Below are 19,520 nucleotides of genomic sequence, written 5' to 3'. Positions count from 1 at the left end.
TTTTTTAAACTGAGCTACTTGAATGTGTGGTACTAAATCAGAATCCAAAACATGCGACTTGTACACTGCCTGGCCTAAAAAAAAGTCACCACCTGGATTTAACTAAGAAAACAGGTAAGAGCCTTCCATTGGAAAATGACTGCAGGGATTAATATGTGTCATGTGTCAACAAGTTATTGAACCCTAACTGATGCAGTGAGTAGCTTCTCATTCCTTAAACAACCATGAGGACATCTCCTGCGGTCATGGAAAAGATGTGACTCGTTGCCACGATTCATTGGGCTCAGATTGTGAGAGAGCGGTTCAGGGAGCATGAGACATCATTTCCACACATGGACTGGCCACCACAGAGTCCAGACCTTCACCTCATTGAGCATCTGTGGGATGTGCTGGAGAGAGACTTTACGCAGCGGCCCGACTCTCCCGTCATCAATACAACATCTTAGCGAAAAATTTATGCAACTCTGGACGGAAATAAATGTTGTGACATTGCATAAACTTATCAAAACGATGCCACGGCGAATGTGTGCCGTAATCAAAGCTGAAGGCGGTCCAATAAAACATTAGTGTGTGACTTCTTTTTGGCCAGGCAGTGTAGCTGAACACTCAAATCAGAATTGGTCCGCATTGCCTTAGAAATATGCACATTTCCAGGAGTGATTCTAAAGAAGAAGAAGAAGACTTCCTTTTTCCTGCTTTTTAACTGCTGCTTGGGGAGATGCCTCTATCCAATCAAAACTAGAAGGCTCGTACCGCAACCAAAGTGTGTTTTAAAGTATTTCGAGAGACATTTGCCGCTCTTGTCCGTTTTGCCCGTCTCTGATGGAGATGCCGCTTGCTTTCTATTCACACATCTTACCTGGGTCACATTCTAAAATAGATATGAACAGTGACCCCAAAAAAATCTGATATGAGCCCCAAATTGGACTTGAGCATGAAGGCCTGCAGTATGAAAGCAGCCTTTGTCGTCACTAACCAAATCAGACTACAATTGTGTGAAATCATGTGATTAACTTCTGATGAAACAATTGGACATACTTATTACAGACCCACAAACTACAATAAATTGCAACCTCACAGTTGCAGATTGTGATGTGGATTGTCTGTTTAAATGTTAAAGATGTGATGCTCTTCTTTTCTAGATACATTTTTATCCACTAGAGTATCTTTGCATTAGTCACAGTTTTAAAAAATCTCAGAGCCCACTTTCTTCTGATTGGCTGGCTTTCAAGGAGCCTGCGGAGGGCAACAGTAGCAGTACCCAGTAGTTCTCACAAACCTACATGAGCATTAGTTGAATCTTGAAAGCAGAGCAGATCAGAGAAAACCTTCAGAGACTGCCTGATGGTGAGAATGGGAAGATCCCTAAACTATCGGGGCTGCCTTGATAATGAGTGGTATTCCTCCGGGCTGTAAACTGAACTCTGTGTCTAAAATCATTGGAGTGCCCCTTAAAGTTCAAAATGCTCTCTCACCTTGCTGTCAGTTTGATCGCCCAGCTGGACTTTGAGGATCTCTGTAGCCTTCCTGTGTCCAGTGACAGCAGCCATGAACTCCACCAGTGCAGTTTTACCGCATCCTATCGGACCCTCCAGCAGCACGGGCTTCTGGGACGCCACAGCCAGCGCCAGTCTCCTCAGATTACGACAGGTTGAGTCCACCAGAACCAGATCTTTTTGATTTATCTGCTGACGGAGATCAACGTTACGACTAAATGATCAACATAGACCAGCAAACAGAGAACAGAAAGGTACGCACCTCTTCAACGTGTCTAGGAACTGTCCTGGGGAGGACGACACCACAGACGGCCACAACGTTCTGGGACAGGTCCTCCGAAACCACCTGGCCCCTGGTGAACTTATTAGCCTTCTCCTGACGCCACATCACAGAGCCCTGATTGGCTAAAACCAGAGCTTTTTCTACCTGCAGCTGCTGAGTTTCTTCCAAAGCTCTGAATGAGGAACAACAATGAAAACAAGACATGTGGCTTAGAAAGAAACATCTTATTAGCTACAGCTTGATGTACCTAATAATGAAATATAATGAAAGTGTGCTTCTGAAAACATCAGACAGGAAACAAAGAAGTCATAGAGGTACATACCTAATTTTCATGTGCAGGATCTCATCATTCGAGAGCACCTTTCTCAGAAAGATGGTTTTCTGATTATCAGTCATGTGAGAGACCTGTGCTAAGCAATGGGCCGTGTACCTGTAGAGACAATGGAAAAATGTGTAGTTTTATAGTATCATATTAATAGTGTTTTAAAAGCTAAATGTTTAAACCAGGAGAGATGGGAAAAAAAGTGATTGTTGTTTCAGAGTACTAAGGCCCAGCCATGCAGAGAGATTTCAGACACAAATACCATGAATTCATTTGAACCTACCGCTGACACTAGTTTTACAGGCTGTTGGGCATTTAGGAGTTAACAGTAAAGTGGCAGTAATATGCAAAGACACCCACACAGTCTGTACATGTAGAAATAAACTCAATTGCCTAGCTTTAAACATTACCGAACAGACCTGCAGGGCATCAAGAATACTCTTTCTGGATTTCACCAAAGAAACCAGCAGTGGTGAAGGTTGCCACCCATAAATGGCTCATGAATAAGGGGAGGAAATTAGCACCTGCTTGATGGAAGGTAAGTCATATCTGTGGCAGGTAAAAAAAATTAGGTCACCTCTAACATGGCGTGTGTTTCTTCCATTTATATATATTCTTTTAAAAAAGGATTTTTTTAAGATAAGAACATTAAAGAATTATGCTTATATGATATATTCCATACATCTACCGTCAGGTACCTCTGACTCTGTGTTTACAATTCTAGATCTTTCCACATAGATTCAGAAAAAACAGACAAAAAGACGGAGTAGGGATGTAACGATACCTCGCAATATAATAAAACATCGATACGTAACAGGGACGATTCAAATCAATCAGAAGATTAGATGCATTGCAATACTCCTTTTAAATAGCAGAGGGCGCTATGTGCTTTTGACTTCTCTTGTTTGACGTCATTAAGCCTTTTGCGTCGCTCACTGAATAGAGACAAACAAAAATGGTGGCAGCAGGTGAAGATTTTGTGGGTGAGAATGCATCGCCTTTTTCAAATCGGGGGGTTTTGGAGTAAGGTGAGAAGGTACTTTTTAACGGTCAGGACAAAAACAGTCTGCAATGATTGGAAAAGACTGATGAACTACACAAATAGCACAACCAACATGATGCAGCATGTGAAGTGTCGCCACAGCAAATAATTTGACTTCAATCTTATTTCTTTATAAAATTTCTTAGAAAATCGTATTGTGAGAAAATCGCATCCTGAACCAAGTATCGTGATTCGTATCGAATCGTGAGTTGAGTGTATCGTTACATCTCGATGACCAAGTAATCCGCTGAAGTAGCAGCTAACCAAAATCCTAAATTTCTGACCCTGCCATGAAGCCTTTCTGAATCTGAGGAAGAAGCAGGTACGTACCCTCGAACCATGACGTCGCTGGTGAGCAGCTGTGAAACACAGGGACTCCAGTCCCACAGCATCCTGAACTTGGCACAGTCACTCTGGAGGAAACGTAGGGTGGCTCCCATCAGGTCCCGTAGCTTCATCCTCCTGGGACCGTACTGAACAGCCGAGGCCTCCTCACTGGTGAAGAAGAGCCTCTGAAATACTGGAGGCGCATCATTGAAGTACCTTGCAGCAAACCTAACACAGAGAGAAGAAGAAAATGAGTGGGGATAAAAGTGTTTTACATTTTATGCTAAACTATCTCGGCCATATCCTAACTCCACCTCTATACTTAAGATAAAATAATGTTGCTTATCTTTTTATGTCACTCTTGGAATTAATTTTGGAACTAAGCTCCCTGGGAGATGAACAAAGTCAACCTACGCCTGTGCATCGGGACTGATGCCGAGGAGTTTGCTGAGGGCCACACACAGACGCTCATGGAGGTCATGATTAATCCTGCCACCAGCTTTGACCCTTTCTGCGTTCCTCTCCAGAAGATCCAGAACCAATGGCCGCAGGTGTCGAGCGATCAGCAGAGTGTAGTCCTTCTCCAACAGCAGCTGGGCCAAACACTCCAGAATACACTGCCTGTCCTGCTGGCTCCATATCTGAGGAGAGATCAGACATATGGCAGGAGACTTAAATAATGGTTTTAGGAGTGTAATGGTACGTTCGTTTTCATATCATCATACAGTAAGATTTGTGATATTGTCATATAGAGTATTGTTAGCCAAAGAATAGATACAATATTGTATTGTGATGTAACTTCACACCTCTGATTGATTAGTAGACATTAAAGCCACACATAAATCAATATTTCATAGTATTTAAACCTTTCGGTTCAACAAGGCAGCCGAATAGTTTTAATGACACCTAAATTATACCATTTGTACAGTGACTGCTGACATATGAGGGGATGGTGACTGCATGCTGCACACAGGACACGTTAGGAGTCAAAGTGGGGAAATTAAACACTTAAAAAACATTATTTTGTCACAGAGAAGCCGGAAATTAAAATCTCTTACCTGTTTGGATAGATATTGGCTTAGTTGGTTGTGACTTTTGTCAACATGTCTGGATATGGTACCCAGTGATGACAGGCTCAATTCTAAATTTTCCATCGTATCATTGGTCGCCTCTGAAGGAGCGATCTACAGCGAAAACAAGCTCGCGCGGTCAATAAACAGGTGTAATGATTTTAACGTTATTACAAAAAACTGTGATATTCATCACGCGCTTGTCTGTGTGAGGTTGTATCACAACACACAAGCAGCACGTTCCCGTCACTGCTGTTAAAATCCTGTCCACATGTGAGTGAAGCGCAAATCCTTCCGGGTCGGGTTGGATTCCCCGTCGCGCTGTGATGACTCGCACGCACAGCGACGCCCGCCCGGCACAGTCAGCGCGAGCGACTCTCTTCGCGAGTGAACAACTTTCTCTCGAGCAAACTGAAATAACTGCCGGGATTCGATGCCTTGACGTATGCCACTTAGCTGTGGTAGGATCTAAAGGGCTGTAGAAGACGTTAGTAGAGATACAGCGTGTCTCTTTCAGGGATTTTACCCCTGTTTTAAGTGTAATTTAGAAACCGTGGAGGTTCGAGAGCCACCCTCAGCTGTGACGGACCGCGGGAAAATGTCGTTACTTCCTGTGCAAAGAAGTCTTGGCGCGACATTACAGTTGTAAACAACAGGAGGACTCAGTAATACGCAAAAAAGTAGGTCAACTTATTAATATATACTTACTGTAGCTAACCTCTTTATGAATTTATGTCCGATGCAAAGGTATTTTAGTTCATTAATACCCCTAATTTACCGACTGGGCACTTTTCTCCTGTTTAGGTCAACGCTTACGTTACCGTTAGTCATAGATTATACAGTGATTGCAGCTAGCGTTACGTTGAATCCAACTAACTGGCCCATCTTGTTTTTAAACATACTAAACATGCGGTAAAGGAATCAATACGACACTTTGAAATAAATAGTCTGTTGTAATCATAAAAAGCACAAATAAGCACAAATAAGCATGCATGTCTGATGAGCGAATGTGGATTTGTTGAATCAAGATAAGAGATAAGATAAAAGTTGGTGAACATGTTAGCTGGGTTTTCTCTCCAGTCTGACTTTTTTATAACCTGATTCAAGTGTAACTTTTAGGAGAACTATAACCCATTTGGTGTTTTAGAGTTTGGGACAGTAAGATGGTTAGTAGCTAAAGAAATGTTAATGTTAGCTCAAGCCCGAGCCCAGATTATCAAATGTTAAACATTTAAACATTAAAACAAAATACAGTCAAAACAGAAATCATCGAAATACAACTCAACAGTATACTACCTGTTACTCTAAGTGTCTTAGCGCTGTTGGTAACTGCTTTGATCTCTGCTGGCTTCTTTGTTTGGCCAGAAGTGAACAAAAGAGGTCAAGCTAGCCCTCTGCCTTAACCATGCTAACAACAGAGTGATAAGCCTCAGTTTGTCGTCTACAGACACCAACACCTACAGTAAGGTTTAGGCTGTCTGTTGGCAAGAATCTGTTTATACAATACGGATCATAATGCAGCAGTTACAATTCAATACATTGCTTTTTTACTAATTTAATTGTAGGAAAACTAATGATACAAAGAACAACACACCATGTGCATTAAAATCTGACAAAAATTATTTATTATTGAGTCAGAAATGCAGGATCAGCTTTTGTATTTATCCCTGTAATATTATATACATATATATATATATATATATATAACATGATAGCACTACTTTTTGTGCCATCTGAGAAAATAATAAACATTTGCCTGTATCAATTAAAACTTGTTACATTAAAACAAATAATTAAAAATTGCTACATAGTTTTTGAAAATGGATTCAGCATCCCTAAATGTTATATCACAATACTGAAGTGTGTCTGTGTTTCTTACACCCCTAACAATGATAGGAGTTGTATAGTATCAGTTGGAGTGTTTAAATCATCTGTTACAGTTTATTCTGGTTTCTGTTGCCCGGTTACTTGTTATTTTGTAAAATTTCTGGATAAATCAATTGAAGAATTGTTTAGTAATTAAATAACAACAGCACTTAGCCACATTGATCCACAGGAACCTGCAAGACAATCTGAAAATCGGAAATAATAAAGAGATAAGCTAGCTAACAGGGTATTAAATTATTACAGTTGAAAAATTTTAATTATATGTCCGTATATTTTGTCATATTGCCCAACTCTGATTGGCTGTGATCTGGACTGAGAATGTATTTTAACAAATTAACAAGGAGCTGTACTCTGCTGACGTAATACTACAATCCCATTAAGTTGTATCACAAAGAAGATACTTTTTTATTTTTTAGAGATTTTTAAAGAGTGGTCAGAATTGATTTTGCAGACTCTTAGGCTCCACAAACACTCCTATCCTCAAATTTCTTCAGAGCCACACACATTATTATGATTATTACAACTTTAATTAGTTTATTCACTCTAGAATTAATTGTGGTTTTCTTATAATTTGTGTCCTTGCTGCTTTCAATGTGTCTGCCAGGTGATACAGGCAATCTCTGGCTGATATTCATTATTAACATTTGTTTTTCCTTTCAGGAACACCAAAAGAAACTGAGTCACAGCTATACTTGGTAATAATAATGGAGACCATTGACCTCAACAATGCTTCTGGGAGTAAGTATAAGGCTGTTACATTTACATACATTGTTTGAATTAGTGGTACAACTCAGTTGTGAGCATAGACTGTATAGAGAAGGGGACGTAGCCACCATCAAGTCACCTATTAGTCGGTGTACTACAATTTTGAAGCCTTGTGTGTCGGCACTTTGGCTGTCCCCATCTTTTTTAGTGTGTCTATAGTGTGTCGACAAGAGGCTGAAGAGGAGCAAGGGGTTGGCAAACGCTTATATACAAGTTAATGCTAGTGCTAGCTTGGTTAGCAAGGTGCACCTGTAATTCATTGTTACTGTGATAATAATTGGGATACTAATTTTAAGGAAAAACATTCTTTAAACAAAATTTACTATAGAAAACATCAGAATCAGAAATACATTATTAATCCCCGGGGCGAAATTCGGGGCATGAGCAGCAGACTCTTCAAGAGTGTCTTTTATTATCACCAAACCCTAAACATAAATGTTTCTAGTCAACATAAGAGCAGCTTGTCAATCACTAGTTTGCCACACTCCTAATCATACCCTGCTTTATCATCTGTTTTCCTCCAAATGGGACTATAAGTTACAAAATGAACATCACACTGGTTCAGAGAAGGCTTGAAACTAGCATTTGACAGTATAAAATGATTAAGAAAATGTTTACTGAGATAATAAATCAGTTATTTTTACATCTTTCTGGAAAAAAAGGTACATTATAGTTGCATAGTTGTAATTACTGATGACACATTTATAATACATGTACAATATCCACAGCTTTTGTCCCTGATGTCAATGAAGATTCTGTGGATATCTACGATGGCCTGGACCTCAATGCAGGTAAAGATCCTTTGTGAAATCACACTGGTCTGCTACAGCTTCATGTCATTACTAGTAATAATATTGTTGTCATTTTATGCTGGAAAATAGTTCAGCGTATTTCCTTTGTCCAACACTATTGCTTAAAAGTTGGATGTATCTCAGTTATTGTCTTGTTTTGGTTTATTACAGAGAGTTCCCCTCAGAGTGCTTCACAAATGAAAGAGTCGATGGATCTTTATGAAGAAATTGTGACGGAGGAGCAGCAGACCAGAGAGTCAAATTTCGCTGAGGTGAGCACCATGCTTCCTTTCTCTCTGTTGTCCCGAACAGGCCTTGCCTTGTGAAGGTGAGGCATTAGGTCATCTTTATTGAACACACACTGGGGAGAATGTATTTAATACAGCAGCTCTAGATTTGGACTACAGAGAAAAACAGTGAAGTGTAAAAAGAAAATTAAAATAATATACCATATATACACCTTTCATTATAGAGTAATGAATGCTGTCAGTGTGATAATTGCAAACAGAATTAGCGATCATTGACAGCCATGTTTTTTGTTAACAAAAATGCCTCAATGTTACTTAAGCCTGCCTGATACTAAGTAAACAGTTTTAAATGGCCTGAACCAGGTCACAGGGGACAAGATGCATCTGTGGGAGCAAATAAAACGTGAACGTGCTGATTCTTTTGAAGCTAAAATATAACCCCTTTAATTTTTATCATCATCATGATGTTGTTATTTCAGCAAACTGAAGAGCCGGTTATTAAAGTCGATCACAAGAAAATCTGTTTCATTTTCGGCTTCATCCCGCTGAAGTAAGCCAGAGTGCAGCCTCTGTGTAACTTACTGTTTACAGTGAAACTGAGACTCAGCACAAACAGATGAACGGGCGCTCCTCTGGGAGATGGAATGAACTAAGAAGTGACAGCGTTTATTTGCAGACAGATGTGGAGGGCAGACTTTACCTTCACTTTGATCTGAACACACAGTCGCTTCTCGAGCTGCTAACTGGACTGTAAACAATGCAGCGCACGGAGAAGACAAAAAGTCTTGACTGGAAGTCTTTTATCGCTAAACTCTGGCTACACCGGAAATACCGAGAAGTTGGCCATCGTTCCCAGAGGCATATATCGTCATCAGGCGATAGCCAATGTGTTTAAAGTCTGCTTATGCGAATAAACAGTAGAAATGGCCAACACCTGCACACCTTACTTGATGACATCATATTGTGTAAAGGTAAAAGATAAGCAAAGGTTAGCTTGACTTTCTTTGGCAGAATCAACTGTGTGATGTCCCCCGCTTAGCATCAGGAGGCTGTATTTTGCAAATGTTGTGCTAGGTCTGTGAGAAATTGTAGTTAAAATCTGGGGTGAAAACTGGCTGCAATAGATTTTTCTCCACCCACCAGGTGTGAAGTGACAAGTAGGAATTAAACCTTTTGTTTATTATTCGGTGTTTTACACAACATTTGGTCATCAAAGGAACCCAGAAGGGCTGTCAGCTGGCCAACTATCTCACAATCCTTTCCTTTGGTTTGTTTGTTTGCAGTTAAAGTCCAGATTCCAAGCAGCTCAGAATCAAATTCAAGAGCTGCGCAGGAGGTTGGAGCAGATGGAAACGCAGGTCTGTTTTATTTCTTTATTTTTTAGCTGTTGAATGAGATCATTATTTTACACAAGTCAAAAAATATTCTATGTATTTTGACTGATCAGGTCTCAAAAGAGTAGGTTTCAATCCCCGATATTATCCTTAATTCTATGTAACATAAACGGCTCTAACATGGTCTGTTCTCTTTAAACAGAATACAGGGTTGAACACTGAGAACTACCGTCTTAAAAAGAACATCTCTGCACTGTTACGAACAGCAAAGCAAGAGGTGACAAGAAAAGATGCTGAGATTCAGAGATTGAATCAACAGTAAGTGTGTTCTTTTTACTTTTTAAATGAAGTGGTGACTCATGACTATTACTTGTTTTACATTAATCTACAGAGCTGCAGGTCAAAGGGGAGATCCAGTGCCCTTTTATTACACATTTTGGGTTCCAAGTGACCAATAAGTACAAAAATTTAAAGAGTTGTTACAACTATTGGTTCATTGTTTTGTATTATTATGTGAAATATAGTGTATTTGTTAATGGAGTCTGGTTGCTTCTGAGAAAGTGCCGTTTCTGGTTCTGATAAAAGCATCTTCTCTACAACAAAAAGGTCTGTCTCTGCAGGGATCCTTTCTGTAATGTTGTCAAACACTTAAAATAACAATCTGAGCCTGTCAGTGGAAAAACAAGAACTTTAGTGAATGTTCTACCCCCACGGGTTCCTTTGTGGTCATTACAGCCTGTTCTGGGGTCTGCCGGCTAAAGCAATGTACTGAAGCAATTCCAAAATAGGGTCCTGGTTTGACTTTGAAAAAAATTATGTAATTGCACTTTGATGGATGCTGGATGATTGAGAACCATCACAGACTTTAATGTATGAAACTACTCCATAATGGGTAATTATGACAACTCCAAATAAGTGTTATAAAAGGTAATGTTGGCAGGTGAATTCGGATAAAAAGCTTTTTATGCATACCTAACCTAAGCACAAACAGTTTCCTCTACTAATAGGATTAATTTTGAATGATAAATCAGTTGTTAAAACTGTGTTTTCTGCAGGTCAGGAAAAGGTTGCAGTCATCATCATCACTATCATCAGACTCACGTTAATAATCTGCGGGACCAAAATTCGTCCAGTCGGTCATCCACAGGCGGTTTCAAGAGTAGACCAGCTTCTCCACCACCTTCCAAACCTCCTCCACCACCCACTCCTCCTCCACCTCCTCCACCTGTACCGGCCCCACCTCCACGGGAGAACAGTCCTGCAAGGGATCCTCCTCAACCATCAAGGAAGGAAGGTTCCACCGCTCAGCCACCTCTCAGTGCGTCTAACATTGAGACAAGAGCTTCAAAGGCATCTTCTCACCATCATTCAAAAGGGTCCGCAAGAGGAGATAGTGATGCACCTGACAAGTCCAGCCCCTCTACATCAACCCGACATGGAGAGTCAGACAAACACAAATCCAAGCATAGAGAAGAAAAATCTGAATCGGCAAGTAGAAGACATAAAACTGGTTCAGATCCAAACAAGGACTGTCACGAGAAAAACAGATCTCACAAAGAACACAAAGACCCAGAACGGAGATATGACTCCAGGTCGGGTAAAGGCAGGAACTACCTAAATACTGAGGGGCACCACAAATCAGAGAGGGCTAAAAGCCCTCCTCCAGATGTTTCACACAGTGAGAAGTCCAAAACTCGTGAGAAGAAACAAGACAAAGCCAAAATGTCCATGTCAGACTCTGAACATAGCTCCAAAGAGGGTTACAGCAGAGACCGTAGAAAAATCGAGGGTAATGACAGACATATCCGGAGTTCAGACTCAAAGGATCGGAAAAAGTCCTCTTCAAATCAACACTCTAAGCACTGCAGAGATCCCTCCAAAGAGAGGGAGGGGCGTAGACTGCCAAAGGATTGTCAAAGAAAGGAGGATCGACGGCGTGAAGATGAAAGCAGCAAAAAGCACAAGAGAAGCAGAGAACGTGAGAAATCAAAAGAATCAGAGCAAGAGAAAGCTACTGTCTGTAGTAAGGAAAGAAAAGAGAGGACACAAGAGCCCTCAGCATGCGAGGAAACTAATATGAATGTGAAAAGCTCTGTGGAGGAAAATAGTCCAAACAGGAAACTGTGTTTCATGGAAATATTGAATCTAACCCTGTCACCGATTAAGAAGCCAGTGTTGCCCATTGAAGACCTCCCAACAGTGGACAAAGTAGTTGTAAGCTCATCAGATGATGAGAATTCACAGCCTAACGTTGAGGACATGTGTGTGATTGATGAAGTTAACAACAGTGAGTTAGAAGCAGAGCAATCTATAAATAGCCCTAACACACCCCAGGGTTCTGAAAAGACACATAAGAGGTGTGATGATGTCAGAGACGCCCAAGAAAAGGACAAAGACAGAAGTGAAACTGACGAGCAACTCGAAGACAATTCAGTCAAAACTACCTCAGTTGCTAGCCAACCCCTAGATACTGCAGAGAATCAGATGACCGTGCATCTAAAAGCAAAATCACCAGAGAGTAGTTCTCTAAAAGAAACGCATGGGGACATTTCAAAAGAGGACAAACCCAAGTTTACTTCAGACAGCACAAGAGCTGAACGTGGACGTTTGGAATCAATAGATGATAGTGACGTGTCTGGAAGCAAGTCTTTACACAAACTAAAACAAAGAAATAGTACGGATCAATCTGCTGTTGTTACTGAATGCACTGTGCTTGATTCAAGCGTAGAAGTGAACTGTACCACTCCTAAAACTGTAGAACAGAAACCTCCTCCTGTGGATTCAGTCGAAGAATCTGCTGCACCCTCAAAGGAAGGTCCTGTAACCAAGGATGTTCCTCACAAAGCTAATCCTAAAAGTCCGACAATTTCACCCACTATCCTACCTCAGGGTTGTCAGCAAGAGGCGCCTCTCCAGACCTCCAGTTCCACACCTGAGAAAGATGCTTGTAACACAAAAGATGGTCCTAAAGATTCAGATGCTGTATCCAGTTCAATAAGCCTGGAATCTCTTCCACAAGAGGGGCTGAGTCTCCGTGAGGCTATTTACATGTTAACACAGACAAATGAAGACGCCACTGACAAGAGTAACATTCCAGCCGAGCCAAGTTCATCCACTGGCTGTATCGCTGTCTCCAAAGTCAGCAGTACTACGGAGGAGGTGGCTCAGCCAGAGAAGTACAGGGACCTCACTTTCACACCTAAAAAGAGCTTCAGTCCCGCAAAGAGTCGTGAGAATAACGTAGAGCCTTCCAGCTCTATGCCATTACTCCATGATGAGGACTCCATGATGCGCACACTGAGTAATCTGAAGAGGATCCCTGATGCCATCAGCCCTCTGAGGAGCCCCATACGGATAACCAAGAGAAGTCTTCTCCATGTTCATGGCAAGCCAGGTCATGTCAAGAGCCTCCAGAAAGGTAAAGATAATAAAGTCCTGTTACTAGTTTTCACACATGCATTCTGAAGATTTAAGTGACTCGTTATTTGTTAGGCAGAAATGTTTGGTCTTGTAGGGCTTATATTTATTTCCAAGATGTTTCTTACATGATAATAGCTTAATTAAATCTTTACCTGCCGATCCAGCCCTCAGAACAAAATTCAAAAGGAGGAGGAGGTCAAAGATCACTATTAGAATCACTACACCCAGAAGACCACAAGTCAACTCCCATATTGGCATTCAAATCTTTGCCCTTTTAGCTGCTTCATTGTACACAGAGCAAGGCTGTTATTCTTAAAATGACCCTTCAGAATTAAACTTTCATTGATCAAGCCGGATTGTCCCAGCGGTCTTCTCCTCTTGAAAACAAACGGACCCGATTGAAAGTAGTAAAAATACACTGAGAGTAGCAGTTTCACATTAAAGATGTTTTTCCCTGCCTCTTTCTGGTGGAGCTTCTAGAGTCGGATGTCGCAAGCTGACAGCTTAAAATGTTAACTTCTACAGTTGAAAACAATGTTGTGAGTTGAAACACTAAGTGCTTGTGGGGAAACCCTGTTGAATGTGCGTCTTGCAGGTTAAAGATGAGACTCATTTAGGCTGATATAGTTTGGTGAAGTTTGGTGTGGGCCTAAAAAAAAAAGGAAATAGTGAAATCCTTGTATTAGACAGCCAATTCCATTTCGACTGACAAAACTCTGAGTAGGGTGCAGCCCTAGCCATCAGTACATCCCATTGGCTCAAACCAAAGATGTTGATTATGTAATTCTAATGTAAGTTACAGCTCATTTAGGAAATAGGGACCTGGTAATAATGAGGTATTATAATCATTAAATGTAGCTGTTTTCTAGGAACAATGACAGCGTCTCATTATACTTTTTCTTGCTCTCTCCTGTGCAGAGTTCTCCAGCACACCTGTTGATGCCGACTCAAAGAAGTTGGATGTCAACAAAGAAAACAAATATCCAGGTTCTCCTGCAAACCATGACACGCAAAACTCGGTGGACAAGGGGGGGTCTGACCTGCCTTCAAGCCTCTCTGACACTGAACTGGAGGAAGGGGAAATTTTAAGTGAAAGTGATGAGACATCTACAGGATCTACCGCTCCTGCAAACAAGAGGGTGAAGTTGGCTCGACCATTCAGAAATAAACCAAGTCCTAAAGCTGTCTTTAAGAGGACGTCTGAAGAAAGGCTGTCAAAAGAAATCCATGAAACAGCTGGTGTATCAACAAGAAGTCCAAAGAGTCGATTTAAAACGGTCTGTCCTGCAGCATCCAAAACTTCTTTTTCCACGATTGAGGAAGTTATGGGGACATTCAAGCTCGTCCGTTTCGAGATCCGAAAAAAGTACATGAAGCTTCATAAAACGTTTCCCAAGAAGAGCTTCTATGGCGTGATGGACAATTTCCAGGAGTCTTTTTTAGAATTTGTGGATGGTGCTAATTTCAGTAAGGTATGCAGCCAGGAAAGGGAATTAAAATCTGAACTAAAGAAACAGATCAAATCTGTGTTTAGCAAGGTATCAGATAATGGTATTGTGAAACGCATCTTTGAACAGCAAGCGGTTAATCTGAAGCAGAAGTTGTGGGACTTTGTAGATGGTCAAGTGGACTACTTGTTCAAGGAAATTTGCACAACAATGAAGAGCCTTTGCAAACAAACTAGAGCTCAGGATGAGGAGAAAAAGCCTAGTGGAAATGAGAAAGTATCTATAAAACACCCTGTGAAGAAGCAACACTTGGAAAAGGAAGCACAGGGTCCTCCGACCAGCCTGAATCAAATCAAGCCTTGTGCTTTGGCGCCTTATAAAACAGGCCTTGGAAGCAGAGGCAAAGATATCAGAATCACACATGAGGAAAAAGACAAGAATGCAGACTCGCATTCAATAAACTGCCCAAGCACACAAACTGTGGTTAACTTCCTTCCTCCTAAAAATGTCCCTTCAACTCCACAGAAAACTAACATCTCGTCTTTGGTTGTCTCTCAAAATGGCTCGTTGCTGGACAAAACTGACTTTGAGCTACTCACAGAACAGCAAGCCTCCAGTTTAACATTCAACCTGGTGAGAGACTCTCAAATGGGAGAAATCTTTAAGTGTCTCCTGCAGGGATCTGACTTACTAGAAAACAGTGGCATTACTGGAGACAACACAACCTGGTCTCTGAGTACACCGAGGAAGGACGGAGAGAGACTCATCAGCATCGCCACTCCAACTAAATTTGAGTCTCCATCCAAACTGCTTTCCCCGCTCAAGTTTGATTCCCCCTCCAAACTTATCTCAACATGGTCTGGCATTTCACCTCGCAAGGTACTGTCTCCGCGATCCAAAGATCAGATCCAGCTGAATCCAGCTTTATTTGATGAGAGCTGCTTGTTAGAAGTGCCATCAGCAAATAGAGCAATTCAGCATTCCTCAAGGTCATATTCCATTTTCACTGAAGATCTGGCAGTCTCCCTCACCATCCCGTCACCTCTTAAGTCCGACAGCCATCTGAGCTTCCTTCAGCCGCCGAGAATGCACCTCATGTCCACTCCAGACAGTGTCATCAGCGCTCACATAAGCGAGGATGCTCTGATGGACGGGGAAGATGCTAGCGAACAGGAGATACACCTGGCCCTCGACAGTGACAACTCCAGCATATGCTCCAGCAGCAGCATGGCCTCAGAGCCCCTCGCCACACCTTTTGTGTTCAAGCCCGACCTCCCAGTGCAGGCGCTAGTGATGGAGAGGTCCAATGATCATTTCATTTTGAAGATACGTCAGGCAGCAGCAGTGGCCGATGTCATGCTCACTGCTGATGACACCTTAAGTCAAACACTAACAGAAGAAGATCAGCAACATAGAGAAGATGGCATGGCGACTGAAGATGGGTTGCCAGACAAATCTCAGAAAGGTACTCCTTTGAATGCTGAACCATCAGATATCAACCCTGCTAACCTTCCTGAAAGCTCTGGGATTTCTCAGGCAGCCACTGGAGAAGATGTCAGTCTAAGTCAAGAGAGCTTAACACCGACAAAAGAACCATCCCCCAAAAAAGACGATGCATCAATTCAACAAAATACCTCAAAAGTCTGTCCTTCTGAGGATTCACAAAAACTGACTGAACCTCTAAAAACCCAGCCTCCCTCAGACAACAGTTTGCACAATGTTGATGAAAGCTCTGATCAAGTCTTTGGGCAGATCAGCAAAAAGGGTATCACAGTCACTGCTGATCAAAGTGCAAGTCAAACATGCCACAGAGAGGAAGTTGTGGCAACTCAACGAAGTCCCTCAAAAGCTTCTTTATCAGATAACAGTCCCCATCATCTGGCTAAAGACTCTGAAACAAAGCAAAGCAATAACTCATTGGCGTCACATGTTTCTGACTCAGAAAGAGGTGAAATTGAGGTGTCAGAGTCAGAGAGGAGTCTCACAGTTGCAGAGGACTCGAGCAGCACACCGGAGAAACGCAAAAGGGATTGTGATAAAGCTGCAAAACGGAAGAAACACCAAGAGAAATCAAAAGCCAAGCGGGCCAGAAGGGAGGAAGAGGAGAGTACGGATGAGTTGGCCTCCAACTGCAAGATGGACGATGGTGAATCTAGATCCTCCCAAGGATCCTTGTCCCCCAACAGTCTGTATGCCAAGAACGTCATCAGGAAGAAGGGCGAGGTGGTGATGTCTTGGACCAGGTCAGTAGTTGGTTCTGTATTTTTTCCACTTCCCCTTCAAGAGTTATGGCGATTAAATACATTTTAAGCATCCTCATAATTGGTATAGCCTCGCTATTTTGTCCAGTTCTTGCAATATCAAATGGCAAATTTGTAGTATTAGCCTAATCATAAGTATATTGTCATATAAAGGAACTAAGTAAATCTGTTGTATTTAAGTGCAATGCTGTTAAGCTCATTGATATGGAACAGATAGGATAATAACATTAGAGGAGAAAAACCCCCAAATTGTTCCCGGTGGCATAGCCATCAGTGTATGAATGTGATGACTGATTGACAGTTGGGCACTTTAGGGAGCAGCCTCTGCCATCAGTGTGTAAATGGGTGAATGTGACATACAGTGTAAAAGCAGCTTTGAGAAGAGATTCTGCAGAACAAGTACACTCACTTATGCTCCTTTTTGGTGCATTTTTGTGGACAATTCATCAATTCAAAATCCAAAGCAAAGTCATATCCAAGTGCCTTACCTGTATTTTCTAGTCATTAACAAGTTAAAATGGACTTTTAATCAAATGTAACAATTTTCAAAATCTCAAAAGTCTCAAAAGTAACTTTTTGTGTAATGTGTATGTTTGTACTCTTTCCAAGACTGACATGAAAGGATCTTGAATCTCATGTTTGTGTGTTAAGTAGGGAACTGGATTCAGGAAATGGTTAGCCTAGCTTAGCATTAAGTCCTGCAGCAGGATGAAACAGTTAGCCTGCCCCTGTCCAAAATTAAAATACAACTTCTAACCAAAGTATTAAAGCTCATTGTCTTTAAAGTTGTCCCCAGATAACCACTCAACCCAGCTGTAATTAGCTGTGTAGGCATATTGTTATAGAAATATCCCAGTTTATTCCACACATATCCCCACTGATAGTCCTTGATAACATTTTAAATTTCATGTTTTTTACCTGTGTTCTGCTTTTTCCAGGGATGAGGATCGAGCTATCCTGGTCGAGCTGAAGACAAAAGGAGCTTCACGAGAGACGTTCTCTGCTTTGTCAGAGAAACTGAATAAACCATCAGAGCATGTAAGTTCCTCTCTTTTCTTTTTGTTTGTACTTTTGTTGTATGACTGTAGAGGCTTTAATAAAACTGCATACAATAACTGTTACCTACTTTTCTTTCCTCAGATTGCGCATAGATTTCACCAGCTCATGAAGCTTTTCAAGAAGCAGGAGAAGATGGACACTTGATCGCTCAGACTGTTCTGCTGTGTTTAATGAAAATAGTTCTTGTGTTAGAACATTTCCCCACATACAGGGGCACCAACACAGGTATGGATATGCTGTTTTTGTGGTGCTGGAAGACGTGAACACAGGGTCGAAGAATTGATCCGATAAAGACTACTCTTCCTTTTAAGATCTGGAGGCCTGCAAACTCCCACTATCAGCTGAGTAGAAATAGACTGCAGTTTTGGCAGAGCTATGTTATTCAAAAGAATGTCATAAAGCCAGTCACTGTTTGGATAATACACTGTTTGAAAATAATTTAAAGTGTGAAAAATAAGATTTAACAACGACGACAACTCCTCAACAAAACTGACAATATGGATCATCTGCACAGTAAAACACATCAGTGTGATTGTTTTTGACGCACTTTTAGTTTTTTACAATCCATACTGCACTCACTACTTCAATATCGGGGCAGGATACTTGCTGATGTCTGGTCCTCACTAAAGCATTGTCTTCATGCAGCACATACAACTTGTACAGCTTCCTTTCTTTGCCTTTGCAGCCTTGATTCATTATAAAACATTTCTTATCAAACCCTCAAGATCATTTTGGTCCTAAACCGTTGGGGGAAACTGCCTTCAGACTAGGATAAATCCAGGTTCAAGTGCAAATGTTTTCAAAATGTTACCTTCAAAAATAATTGGATGCTCAGAGGAAACTACTTCAGACATCGCAACGGTTAAGCTATGTGTCTGATAAATTGGGTGATTTTAGTGTAAATTTCTATGACTATTTTGGATATTATTTTAATGGATGTATTGGTGTTTGGGGGCAGTGCTGCTTAATAAGTTTGAAGGTTATAATGTTTACATGTCAAATTCATGTACAAGACGGTATCTTTATCTCTGTTAATACAAATGAAGCATTTTATCTGTTGGCCAGCATGGCCTTTTGTGTGACTCTTCCCATTGCTTAAAAATAGCATGGAACACAAATAATGTGAATATTGTGCAAATAAAGTTTTATTTATTTATTCTGGGTTCTTTTTTTATTCTTTGTTTTTTTACAAGAATATTAACAAAATCCTGCCATCTGTGTTAAAAAATATTTGCTAATTGGAGGAATAAAAGATCTGTACCAGTGGAGGATAATGTCTAAGGTAGCACCAGATAGTGTATCACCATGACACAAATATTCATGAAGCGGGACACAAAGTATTGAAATCCAGGCCAGTGCCCCGGGGCCGTTTGTAACTCAGCAGAGCAGATAGTGACATGAAGTAGAGGACAGAAGCTAATCTGATGCTATAATTTATTTTACCTTACATTTCTTGTTTTTCAGTCACACTGAGTACATACATATAACACGTTTTAATGTAAAGCAGTTACTGATAGACAATGAACTAACTTGAAATATACACCAAAGTGAATAACATTGATTATCTCATTACACTGGCCGCTGTCAGTGGGTGGGATATGCTAGGCAGCAAGTGAACATTTTGTCCTCGAAGTTGATGTGTTGGAAGCAGAAAAATGGGCAAGTGTAAGGATGTGAGCGACTTTGACAAGGGCCAAATTGTGATGGCTAGACGACTGGGTCAGAGCATCTCCAGAACTGCAGCTCTTGTGGGGTGTTCCCGGTCTG

At 41.1% G+C, this 19,520-nt stretch overlaps 2 protein-coding genes across 2 annotated transcripts in view; one reads left to right on the top strand and one right to left on the bottom strand.

The window, feature by feature from the left end:
* The window catches only part of mdn1 (midasin AAA ATPase 1), a 53,111-nt gene extending 48,390 nt beyond the window's left edge, over positions 1 to 4,721 (bottom strand). The window contains exons 1-6 of the mRNA XM_069686280.1: positions 4,529 to 4,721; positions 3,885 to 4,111; positions 3,474 to 3,698; positions 2,102 to 2,209; positions 1,759 to 1,951; positions 1,476 to 1,685 (exon numbers count right to left, since the gene is read on the bottom strand). Of these exons, the coding sequence (XP_069542381.1) occupies positions 1,476 to 1,685; positions 1,759 to 1,951; positions 2,102 to 2,209; positions 3,474 to 3,698; positions 3,885 to 4,111; positions 4,529 to 4,624 (1,059 nt within the window). The 5' untranslated portion in view covers positions 4,625 to 4,721. The remainder of the gene's footprint in view (positions 1 to 1,475; positions 1,686 to 1,758; positions 1,952 to 2,101; positions 2,210 to 3,473; positions 3,699 to 3,884; positions 4,112 to 4,528) is intronic.
* Positions 4,722 to 4,931: 210 nt separating this feature from the next.
* casp8ap2 (caspase 8 associated protein 2) lies at positions 4,932 to 18,909 on the top strand. Its single transcript, XM_069657770.1, has 10 exons — positions 4,932 to 5,220; positions 7,088 to 7,165; positions 7,921 to 7,983; positions 8,155 to 8,255; positions 9,515 to 9,589; positions 9,768 to 9,883; positions 10,621 to 12,983; positions 13,904 to 16,676; positions 17,633 to 17,732; positions 17,835 to 18,909. The coding sequence occupies exons 2-10, from the start codon at positions 7,132 to 7,134 to the stop codon at positions 17,895 to 17,897; spliced, it is 5,688 nt and encodes a 1,895-aa protein (XP_069513871.1). The 5' UTR covers positions 4,932 to 5,220; positions 7,088 to 7,131; the 3' UTR covers positions 17,898 to 18,909.
* The last annotated feature ends 611 nt before the right edge of the window (positions 18,910 to 19,520 follow it).

This window comes from Semicossyphus pulcher, unplaced genomic scaffold, assembly GCF_022749685.1.
Source record: "Semicossyphus pulcher isolate SPU_LCO1_2020_fin unplaced genomic scaffold, fSemPul1.0.p SCAF_11, whole genome shotgun sequence".
Taxonomy (NCBI): domain Eukaryota; kingdom Metazoa; phylum Chordata; class Actinopteri; order Labriformes; family Labridae; genus Semicossyphus; species Semicossyphus pulcher.
Note: the sequence above shows the minus strand (reverse complement) of the source record. Positions and strands in the feature narration are given on the sequence as shown.

Excerpts from the sequence above, each read along its gene's own strand:
- casp8ap2 (XM_069657770.1), top strand. The coding sequence starts at position 7,132 with ATGGAGACCATTGACCTCAACAATGCTTCTGGGA. Across the intron at positions 7,984-8,154 it reads TGGCCTGGACCTCAATGCAG|AGAGTTCCCCTCAGAGTGCT; the intron begins GTAAAGATCCTT and ends GGTTTATTACAG. Across the intron at positions 12,984-13,903 it reads TGTCAAGAGCCTCCAGAAAG|AGTTCTCCAGCACACCTGTT; the intron begins GTAAAGATAATA and ends TCTCCTGTGCAG.